Source organism: Phascolarctos cinereus, unplaced genomic scaffold, assembly GCF_003287225.1.
Source record: "Phascolarctos cinereus isolate Bilbo 61053 unplaced genomic scaffold, phaCin_HiC Scaffold_726;HRSCAF=1367, whole genome shotgun sequence".
In the NCBI taxonomy this organism is placed as follows: domain Eukaryota; kingdom Metazoa; phylum Chordata; class Mammalia; order Diprotodontia; family Phascolarctidae; genus Phascolarctos; species Phascolarctos cinereus.
The window spans coordinates 136273471-136285971 of NW_027556098.1; the positions used below are offsets into that span (position 1 = coordinate 136273471).

General features: G+C 34.2%; 1 protein-coding gene across 1 annotated transcript in view; it reads left to right on the plus strand.

Annotated features, from left to right (window-relative positions):
• MAP3K2 (mitogen-activated protein kinase kinase kinase 2) overlaps positions 1-12031 on the plus strand; it is a 107716-nt gene extending 95685 nt beyond the window's left edge. The window contains exon 17 of the mRNA XM_020967145.2: positions 2364-12031. Coding sequence (XP_020822804.1) covers positions 2364-2589 — 226 coding nt within the window. The 3' untranslated portion in view covers positions 2590-12031. The remainder of the gene's footprint in view (positions 1-2363) is intronic.
• Positions 12032-12501: the final 470 nt, after the last annotated feature.

Below are 12501 nucleotides of genomic sequence, written 5' to 3' on the forward strand. Positions count from 1 at the left end.
TGTGGTTACTACTAGACAGTATAGCATCATAATGGTGATGCATTATGTGAAAAGACATGATGTTTAAAATGATTCTAAGAAATAGACTAGTTTCCCTGAAGCCTGGCTTTTACGGAATTTTTACCTTTTTTCTAGTAAAAAATTCCATGACCAACAACAACTGCTATGATACAACATAAAATTACCTTCCTCTCCTTTACATCTAGAAAAGATTGTAGTAGACATTCATTTTTTAAAGGGTTTAGAATCAAAGGGGAAGGGCATTTTGTTCTTGGTCAGCTAGGATTAAGCACCTATTGTGTACTAGGCACTGTGCTAAGTACTGGGGATACAAAGAAAGGCAAAAAACAGGCCCTACTCTCAAGAAGCTTACACTCTAACGGGAGAGGGAAACAGACAACTATGGTTCAGACAAAATTAGATATAGATATGTGATAAATGGGGGATAATATCAGAGGGAAGTCATTAAAAGTAAAGAGACTAGAAGAGGTCTCTTATAGAATGTGCAATTTCTGCTGAGATGTGAAAGAAACCAGAGAAACTAGGAGACAGAGAAGAAGAGGATAGTGTTCCAGGCATAGGAGATAGCCAATCAGAATGCTCAGAGTTGGAAGATGAAGCTTCTTGTGTGAGGAACATTAAGGCCATTGTCACTGGGTTGCAAAGTATCTAATGGGAAGTAAAAGTGTAAGACTGGAAAGGTAGGAAAGAACTACATTTTAAAGAGCTTTGAAAGCCATACAGTGGCTTTTTATAATTGATCCTGAAGGGAATCACTGGGATTTATTGAATTTGGAATGGGGATGATATATGGTCAGACCTGTGTTTTAGAAGATAATTTGACAGCTGAATGAAGAAAGACTAGAGTAGAGAGAGAGATGAGATAGGGAAACTATTTAGGCATGACTATTTCAATAGTCCAGGCATGAGGTGATGAGAGCCTGCACCAGGATGGTAGCAGTATCAGAGGAAAGAAGGGGGTATATACAAAGGATATTGTTAAGATGGAAACAACAGGACTTCATCACTAATTGGGGATGAGGGAAGAGGTAATAGAGTGAAGAATTAAGTGTGATACCTAGGTTGTGAGCCTGGGTAATTGAAAGGATGGTAGTACATAAACAATAATAGGGAAATTAAGAAGAGTACAGGGTTTGGGGGAAAAGCTAATGAGTTCATTTTTGGACATGTTGAGTTTAACATGTCTGTATGGGACATCCATTTCAAGATGTCTAAAAGACAGTTGGAGATATGAAAGTAGAGGTCAGGAGAGAGGTTGGAGCTAGACAAGTAGATCTGAGCATTGTGTTTGCATAGTAATGGTGCGTGTAACTGAAACAGTGGGTAACTGAAAACCATGACAGCAACAAATGCAATAGTATAGAGAGAGAAGATGAGTTTAGGACAGAACTTTGGGGGACTCCCATGGTTAGTGGACATGGCCTAGATGAAGATCCAGCAAAGGAGACAGAGATGATGAGATCAGATAGGTAGGAGCAGAATTAGAGAGCAGTCACAAAAAACAAGAGAGAAGAGAATATCAAGAAGATATGAGGGTGATTGACAATCAAAGACTGGTCAAGAAGGATGAAGATGTTAGGTTTGGCAATTAATTTGGCAATTAGTAGTAACTTTGGAGAGTCTGTGACTAGACAGAACAACAGTTAATACAGATTAGCTGGTCTGGTATTTAAAAAATAAGATTTCTAAATTAGAACATAATTTTCTCCACCAGTTGAAATCCTGTCTATCCTTCAGGGCTCTCTTTACATCTTAAGTCTTCCATATAGCCTTCCCAGATCTTCCCTCTGCCAAAGAAATCCCTTCTTCTCATAGCATTTTGTATCTTTTGTGCATATTCATACCCTTTTATTATACCAATTTACATATGTATCTATAAATTCCTTAAGGAAAGAGATCATGTCTTATTTAGCTTTATATCTTTCTTAGCACCTAGCATAGTAGGCATTCAATATATGTTTATTGAATTAATTATGGATAGCATTTAGGGCAAGTAGTACAGTTAATCATTATATAAAGGCATATTTTAATACCCACATACATTCCCACAATACTGCATTAGGGAGAATATTCTAAATGCAAATCAAGTTCTAATTGTAGCAGATTTATTGTTGGAAGGTTTTTTTTTTGGTTTTGGGGGGTTTTTTTAGGCAATTGGGGTTAAGTGACTTGCCCAGGGTCACACAGCTAGTAAGTGTCAACTCTTTGGTCTGAGGCCTGATTTGAATTCAGGGCCGGTGCTCTATTCACTGCGCCACTATTGTTTTTTTTAACTCTAAATATGTAGTTCTGTTGGGCTATGCAGTCAGTCTAAATAATCAATTTTCGCTTTTTTTTTTTAGGAGTGTGGGCTGTACTGTAGTAGAAATGCTAACTGAGAAACCACCTTGGGCTGAGTTTGAAGCAATGGCTGCCATATTTAAAATTGCTACTCAGCCAACCAATCCAAAGCTGCCACCTCATGCTTCAGACCATAGTCGAGATTTCCTCAAGAGGATTTTTGTAGAGGCCAAATTGAGACCATCAGCTGATGAACTCTTAAGGCACATGTTTGCGCATTACCACTAGCACTCAGTGCTAGTCAGTGCCTCTCCCAGCTCAGACCTACTGCATTTACCTTCTCTCTAACTGCACTTTTTTCTTTTTATAAAGAGAGAAAGAGAAAAAAGAGGAAAGAAAAAAGAGGGAAAGTATTTCTCTTGATTCTTGGTTTCATTAATTTGTCTAAAAATAATCTCAAGTTTTTTATATTTAGAATACTTCTCCCCTATCAGGACTTGAATTTTTTTTTTATAATGTACTGATGTGATTCTCAGAGATAAAAGCACTTTAGTACATATTCATCATTATTTAAAAAAAAAAGCAACAAAGAAACTATAAAATTCTTAAAGATAAGATAGCCTTTTCTCATACTCCTGACGCATTTTTGGTGAGGGGGAGATGGAAAAAGATAAATAAAATTACTTCTAATTTCCATTATTTAGTGATAGTAGTTAAAATAGATCCGCACGCCTGGGGTTGAGCCCCAGAATAGATTAGATTGCTGATAGACTTAAATAATATAGACTTCATCATGAGTGTGTATGCCCTGCCATATCCTAGCTTCTGCCTGCCACTCCTTTTGCTGAAAATACATCTTGATGTAAAATATAAGTTTCTAAGAGGTATGTTTACTTAACATACTTAACAACTCTCAGAGAGCCAGAATTATAGGTAAATACACTATAATAGATCCATTTTTCGGGAGAAGACAAAGCTTAAGAGATAACCCTCTAGTGAAAAATGAAGTCATGCTACTATATTTTTAAACATATGGAAAGTCAGCAAGAAATTCTGTTAAAAGCAAAATGTAAGAGGAAAATGTTTTTCTTAAGTGATGTGAACGGACAAAATTATAAGAGACATCCAATGGGGTAGTCAAAAGGAATAGTAAAAGGACAAAAAACTGTTCAGTATTTTTTGTTTTACTCTGAGGGGAAAAAGGCCTCCAATTAATTGAAAATGGAGATGAACTGAAAACAGTCAAAAAGATACATACCTTCTTCCTTTCTTTAGCTACCACTTCCTTGTATATAGCATTAAATACCATCCAGTCTAGGGGGACCCATGCTTTGAAGGTCTTGATTGTCTTGGCAGAAAATAAAAATCATGCCTTCGTGGTCATATAAAAAGCAATAATGCACTTGGGGGGGAAAAGCATATAATCTCAAGAGTTATTCAATTGTGTACCTAAAAACAACAATTGAAAAAGATCTCTTGCAAAGAGGTAATACCTGAACTTCAAGAAATATTCACAAATTTAGCACAAGGATTGTCCAATAGCAATTACCATTACTTCAGAACAAGTGATAAATGTCCCAGAAAATAGAAAACCCTTTTTCCCAGCTGCACACTGCATCCGAATCACTAATCATTCAGCTACAGAACTGAAGTGGAATGGGTAGAAACTTGTATACTGTCTTCCAACCTCAGATGTGAAGAAAATAAAATTTAATGTTTTCCATTTATCATGAAGGACCAAGAAATTCCAGGTCGCATGTGTTTTTGTAATGATGGAGGAAGTGAAGTTTCTCCCTAAGAACACGAAATGGAATATGAACTTTTTTAGACCCCATGGTGTACTGCATTGCAAATGAAAAATAAGCAAGATTTCAGTAATTTGGCTGCTCATGTTTCTTTACTGTGAATGGGAAGGAAAAAAGTATTTCCCACCTCAAGGTTTTGAATTTGATTATTCACATGGGGCCCATGTATTAATAGTATTATTCCTTCTAATAAGGTATGTGTTTTTAAGGATTCTTTAAAAATAATTTGTTACTGAAACCATTTTAACAGATATAGGTACAATGAATGCAAGGCTCCTGCATAGCATACTGTGCAGGATTATTTGCAGTTGATATTCTCAGAAGAAAAAAAGCACAGGTAAATTGCCAAAGCTTCTTTTGTGTTCGGAGAATCGGCAGAAGCAGGCAGCAGAAACTAAAGAAAATGCAAAATATTAAGACAATGCCGACAGTTATTCTGAGAATTCATAATTGGAGGGGAAGGAGTAGAGAATGTTGGCTTAGTATACTATGTGCCAGAAACAAACCCCAAGTGTGTGGATCTATTATAATCTATTTACCTTTGGTGAGTAGTTCAGTCTTTTCTACTCAATCACTGTCATAGCATATGGACCAGCAAAATTTCCTTTTGTCTCCTTTTATCGTGATTCCCCTTTGTTTCATTTTTGGTCTGTCAGGGTAACCAGCAGTGCAAAGTATGGGACAAATGACTTTTACATAGAAATCCTGGGAGACTGTGTAACAATAACAACAAAAAAGCAAAATGATGTTCCATGTGTTCTCTGTCTCCTTGTCCTAGGCTAAAAGATATAAAAAGCAAGCATGGGGGGGGGGGGGAGTCCTTCTTTCCTACTGCTGCAGAGGACCTTTGCTTTATAAGCAAATTTTTTTTTATTAGAGCTGAATATAGGTGGGGGAGGGAAGGCAATATGCTTTATGTAAAGATTGTTTTTAAAATAGACATAGTTTACATAGGTATCCTATAAAATGTGTATCTGAATTTATTGATTTTAAATAGGTTTGAAGGTACCAAAAACCAAGCTGAAAATGAGCAAATATGGAGACATTGGTTTAAAAAAAAATGCCCATTGGTAGCTAGAACATTAATAGAGAGAGAGAGAGAGAACCAAAAAAGAATTTCAAAGGAAGAGCCTATATCAGGTGTAACTACAGCACTCCAAGATTTAATATTATTTCTTCCTATTAGATTATGATGTGGGGCGGCAAATTAAATTGCACTCTGTGAAGGTTGGATTTTTTTCAGAAACTAGTCTCTGATTTTATCCTGTTTTTAAATGCACAACTTTTTTCTATACTATAATATTTCTTTGCTGCAGCTGGAAAACAAAAATTGCTTAGACTGCTGCTTTTGTGCCTTTTAAAAATGCATTCTGTCTTGGCAATGGCAGACATGTTTGGTGCTGGAGAAGGTTCACTTGCAGTCTTTCATATGCTTTCCAGAATATCTAGCTCTTCCTATTTATATCACATATATGTTTGTGTATATATATGTGTGTGTGTATATGCATGTATATACACACACATATGATATAAATAAAATTAGGCTGTGAGAATATTGGTGTTATGACTTTGCCCTGGGCTAAATTCAGGACTACTATACTGTAGGTATAATGTGCTGAATAAGAATGTCACAAAATAAGGGGAAATGATGTGGGCTATATTAGTTACTATGAATTACTATATAATACCCTGATATTTTTTTAACATGTTTAAAAGGCAGCATATTTAGGTCTCATAATTTCAGTATGGCCTCTCACAAAATATCAGTAAACTTTAACTTACTGATTTTTTGTTTTAAACAGAGACTACTACATAAGGCATTTTTTAAAACTTTTTCATTTATAACTTAAATTATAAAATACTAATGCAAATGGAGAAATGGAAAAACACAACAAAAACATATTTCATAATGAATTGGGCAGCTCAGATACTCTCATTAACATCTTCATGACAAATCCTATATAAAGGAAGATAATTTTAAAAAATTTTTTTCTCTGTACTGGCTCTCTACCACCAAATTTTCTAGTCAGTGGAATGTTCTTTAACAGCCTAAGCAATGTATAGCCAGGTCCTCTCTCAATACTTTGAAAATACCCTCAAAATCTCATACATTATGTCTTATCTACAGTCTTCATTAGTTATTTTTCAGTCATGTCCAACACTTGGTGACCCCATTTGGGTTTTTTTTTTTGGCAAAGATACTGCAGTAGTTTGCCATTTCCTTCTTTAACTCATTTCACAGATGAGGAAAGTTAGGCAAACAGGGTTAAGTGACTTGCCCAAGGTCACACAACTATTATGTGTCTGAGGCCATATTTGAACTCAGGAAGATGAGTCTTCCAGACTCCAGATCTGGCACTCTATCCACTGTGCCACCTAGTCTTGGTTAATTAGTTCTTAAACTTTGCAGTTCTTACACTACTAAATCGTTTTGATGTGATCAAATACTTTTCATGGGATCATAGTTATAGGGTTAGAAGGAATTTCTATAATAAATGCCAATGCAATGGGTAGATAAAATCAGGATTCATTAGACAAATGGTAGACTTTGTTCCTTAGAGTTCTACTAGAATTCATTGACTTCATTTTGGCCTTGGAGCTTATTGCTGTAAATTCATTAAATTGTCATTAAGGATATTTAACTGTCATTTTTTTGTGTGGGAAGGATCAGTTTTATTTTTCTAGCCATATCTTTTTAAAAGCACGGAATTAACCTGTGTTGTGATCATTTTGTTAGTATTAATTAGCAGGATTGAGTTTTTTTCCCCCAAACACATTTTAAATTGTGGGCAGTTATTAAACCTTAAAAATTAGGCTGGGTACAGTTGCTGAAAACTCAGATTATTAGTGTCAGGAACTAGAGTGATGGAATTCCAGAGCTCAATCAGATCTTAGAGGTCAACCAGTCAAAATTTACTTTTAGTACAAGTTCCTTTAGGGCAGGGACTATATCTTTCTGATCTTGTATTCCCCCTCAGCACTTAGCACAGGGCTTTCTAACTAATAGGTACAATAAATATTTGTTGAATAGAAGAAACTTATGCAATGTACATGACAGGCAGTTGTTCACCCAGCCCATGCTTAAATACATAAAGTAATGAAGAACATTTATTTTTGGAAAAATGAGGTTGGTTTTTCTCAAAAGGATTCTTTTGAAACTCATTTCATCTAACTTATTTAATAATCAAACATTTGGAAGGAGCTAAAAATCTAGTATTCTGGGAGGTTCTATTTTCATCATAAAATTTAAAAGTTTGGACAGCTTAGTTCTAGAACTAATATATTTATTTAGTTTGAAGTTTTGGTTTCAGGTGAACATTGAAGAAATTTAATTGTTAACTTTTTGTTAGTACTTTTGTATGTTCTAATTTTCTTTTATGTCAGTGATCATTCAAATTATAAATCAGATGTGCAGATAGCTTTACAAAATTGCAAGACCACAGCAGTTTATTTGGCCACAAAATGAGAATTGGCCTTTGTCCATGCTTCCTAATGCCTCCCCTCCCATATTTCCTCCTCCCTTTTTATTATATTGCTAAGCAGGAAACACTAGTCTTTTTAAGAGACACAATCTGCATTTCTCATACCCAAAAGATAAAAAATAAGAGATGAAATATAAATTGTTTCAGATCAACTGCTTTTCAATTACATTTGAACCTCTCAGGTTTTAGGTAGATCATAGGTCGCTGTTTATTTCCCATAGCTGAGCTAAATATTTTTACCTAAGAAGTTAAGTATCTGTCAATATTTTAAACAGTATGAAGAGGGCTACAAATTGAGAATAAGAGATCCCTATCAATCAATCACCAAGTATTTATTAAGCACCTATTATGTGCCAGGCACTTAGTATACTAGGTGCTGGAAATACAAGTACAAAGAATGAAAAATTTCCTACTCTCAAGGAATTTATATTCCATGTTCTTTGACTGATAATTGTGCATGTGCCACTGATTATATAGCTTACATGTCTGTAAAGCAGGGGGAATTGGGATTAGGGGATAGAGATTTGAATGTCAGGCTCCACGATAAAGCATTTTAGACTGAATTACTCAGTACCACCCGTTCTCACTATTAGAAAAATACATTAAAAATATGCCATACTAATGGTGTATGAATAAAATTGTCTCCATGGAGGAAAGTCAACTTATTTCTACAAATAATTGTAAAAGCACTAGTTTAAAAAAAAAACTACATAAAGGTATTGAAAACTGCCAATTCTGGATTGCTGAAAGTGGATGATTTTTAACCAGAGCTACTTAGACATACTGTCATGTGACCCTGGGCAAGTCACTCTGTGGCGCAAGGCAACTCTCTTAAGTCACTGAGCAGGTGCTGATCAGCATTGGTAGAGGGAATATCTTCACTGTGAGTACCTTCCACCAGTGAAATCGCACGTGTAGGAAAGAGTTCATAAGACATCATGGTATAATGGAATTCTCACACCAAGTTGGGAATTAAGAGAAGTATATTATTGTTCCAATGCCTACACTAACTCACTGTTTCCTTTGCAAGTCACTTGATTTCTCTGGACTTTTTTTCTTCATCTGAAAAATGATGGGGTTGAATCAGATGATTGATAAGCTCCTCTGTAGCTTTAATAGTCTTTGCTCTTCATTACATTAGGTTACATATCATTCATGGACTCTTTGGAATAAAACAACAAGTTTATTAGCTTATTCATTGCAGTTCATAAGGAAATTTCCTTATGTTTTTAGCAGGTTAGGGAAATGACATAATGAAACCCTGTTCCCAGCTAATTGAATTGTCATGGTTTAACTTAAGAGATTTAATAGAACTATTTTATCTGCAGTAGAGCTCAAGAATTTATCTCAATCTTTTTAAAATTTCTTACAAATTTGTTCACATTTTCCATATTTGCACATTTAAATTTAAATCCATATGGTATTTTTGTTAGGAAAAGCAAAGGTATTAAAACCAGTAATGTACCTGATGACTAGTAACTTGGTTTATATTCATGATATGCATTGTCAAAATCACTTTAAACCAAAGCTTTTATAACCTCTGTAGACAGAGCCATACAAGTTGTTTCATAAACAATTAGCACACCTGTAAGGCCAACCAATAAGTTGTTTTTTGGTTTTTTTTAATGTGGGACAAAACAGGTAGGTACTAGTGGAACTTCTCTCAGTCCATCCTTTCCATCCTTTTAGAGGACAATGTTTCATGTTCATTCTTTAGATGTGCAGATTCTCTCCAGCATTTAAGAAACTTTACTTACTTGGATAAACATTAGCTCACCTAAGGTGAAATTGCATTGACATGATTCAAATATATTATGCTTCAGCTTCAAAGAATGCTCTCTAGTGTCTTAAAATTGTGAACTTCTGTTTCATTTGAGGGGCATTTCAGGCAAGCTGTGAAGATAAAAATGTTTCATGGACTGACCTTGTGCCATAAATAAATATATTTTTGAATTTGAGAAGTAATCCCTTTTTTACATAATGTAAAAATTGATTGTGCTCTTGAGTCCATGTGCAAAATTTATCCCCATACTAGAATTCTAGAGAGACAATTCTAGCCAATAAGTGTAACAAAAAGCACTTTTATTTATAATTTTTTTTTTGATGCAAACAACAATTGATGGTACTGCCATTCATAACATGAGGGTAGGAGGAAAATATGTTAGCAGAATTACATGTTGAACTCTCTTAGAAAATTAGCCTCTGTAAGATGATTTTGACTAGCTCTTGATATGTTCTCATTTTTCCAAAGATTCCTACCCCTGCCCCTGCCCCAAGAAGAAAGCAAAAGGAAAAAAAGTCAGCTTTTGAGGGGAAAGATATTAGGGTAAGACAGAGTGGTCCAAAGCCTTGCGATATCTTGTGCAAATACAAGTACAGCATCTAAAAAGTTAGAAATTGTTCATTTCCATATAGCTATCTTTAATAAATAAAATGTTTTTAGAAGTATGTGAGAGGTTTACATTTCCATTTACCTTGGTTTTAAAATTTTTATGTCCTGTAGTCTTATATCTAAAACAGTTAATACCAAAAAATACTTCTAATGTCTGACATCTCTTATTTGTCACATGGTTCTTGTTCAGATATCATTGTAAATAAAAAACTCAGATAAGTTTGAAAGTAGACTTATAATTGTCACAAAAATATGAATACACTCTTGTAAATTTACCCTTTAATCTAATGTACATTTTTTAATGTAACCATTAACTTCTATGTATTTAATCTATGTTTCTCTCTGTAAATGTTTCTAATCTCAGTTGAATGCTGGGCACAGTTTGTAATGTATGTACAAAGATGTTTTTTTCTATCAACGTTGACTTTTTTGCACATTTTGGAAATGTTTAATTTGTACACTGATTTACTACTCTGACCAATAATTATATAAGAGTGTATGAGAACCATGTATGAGTGCATTGTACTACTGTCTGTATGTATGTTTAAAATTCTTTTGAGGTGTAGCTATCAGTAACTGCACTGCTCTTGCTGATTTCAGTGGGATTTCTTGCTTTTAAAAAAAGTGTAATTTGTGTATGGTCCTATCTTGGTTGAAGAACTCAGGAGTTCAGCATTATTTTCTAATTCCATGATATATTCTAAAAACCATTTCCAAGAGTATATGTGTAACTCTGTATGCATCAGAGATGTGTGTATATGTGTGTATGAATATATGTATATATATATATATATCCCAGTAATTTCTTATTTCAGTTTCATTTATACATTTTTATGAAATTGTTTTTTAAGGGTACTATGTTTAGTTAGAATAAATATATAAAAGCTTTCTGAGAGATAATTTACTAGATAAATATATTTTCAGCTGGCTGATGTTCAGAAAATATTTTTTTAATTTTGTTTTTAACCATTCAAAATGTATTTGTATTTCCAAAATTGGACACAAATTGTACTTAGAAATCTGTTAAAACACTCTTGCAAGGAAGAACAGTGAATTCTCTTGTAAGGATTTTGTGAAGTTTAAATATAAAGAAAATACACTGTCTCCACTAAAAGCTAAAAGCAGCCTTTGAAGTCCCAGAGCTATGAAAAAATTTAGAAAATGTAATCCATCTTGAAAAGATGTTTAGATGTTTGTATCTGCTAGCTTGTCCATTGTTCCTTTTGAATGTTTCCCTTTTTTTTTCTGCCAAAAATGGACATTTCCATTTCAAGTTTTGCTTCACATTGGGCAAGGTTAGAATGGCTCTATGACGTGATATATTGATATATCGTGATCCTTTGTATTTGAATTACTACAAATTGGTTTAGATATGTCCTATCATGCTTTGATGTGGCTTTATTCTATACTGTGTGTTTTAAGAAACTGGCAGAATAAGAATCGGAAATTGAATTTCCAATCTGATAACATTTATGTGATTAAAGAGAATCTGTATGTTTTTAATATGCGGTACCAAGTAAAATTTCTCATGCCTAGGTATAAAGTGCACTGTTGAATGTCACTAAATCTGTAGTTTTAAAAGGAGCCGGTATACTCTTATTAGGTGAAGTACCTACCAAAGGTCTGGTACGATGTGGTTTGTTCCACATTTCATGCACATTTTGATTTTAACACATTCAAAATGGTGCTTGTAAAAATGTATAAAAATACTTTTGATTTTTAATTTCTATGTATTTGTTTTATTTTCTTGCTGGTAAATGGCTTTTATTATTTTTTATTTTTTGTATCGTAAAAGATACCATGTTTATTTTGTTAGTGACCAATGACTTTGTTTATATGAAGATTTGTATATTGATGGTACACATCTTTGTTTAGGTTTATCATGCATGAGGACCTGAAAGAATTAGCACAATGAAAGTTGCTTTTTCTTCTAAGGTAATTAAATTTCTTGAAAGGTTATGGTACAAAGGCTTACTAAAAGTAACCTTCTGGACTATGGAATGAATATAAATGGCACTTTGAGTGTTTAATAAAAACATATTTATTTCCAATTTGTGTTTGACTCAATTGATAAAACTTAGAGCATTTTAGATACATCATCAGACACAAATTAGGTCTTTAACACATTAAAGGGGACTTCAGTGTATACAGTAACATTCCTTCACACACCTTCATCTCACTTCTTCAGTCCTCTCAATTCACTTCAGTTCTTCCCTCCTCAGTTGTATTGTTTGAACAATCATTTCATCTTTCCCTTTGCCTTTCCCCTTCTAAGCTATTGTTCTCAGTATTCTCTCAGATTATCACCCTTGCTTTGGCTTGGCTTTTCTTCCTTCTAAATCTCAGCTTTCTAGTTAGCCAGTTCAACTGTTCTGTCAGCTATTCTTGTGCCTAGCCAAACCCCAACCCAGGATTATTCCTACTATCTTAACTGCTGCTGAAAGCAACTGGAGGGAGGTACATAATCAAGCCAACTTGGTCCTTTACAAAATTACATTATCTAACAAACAACTGGGCCCAT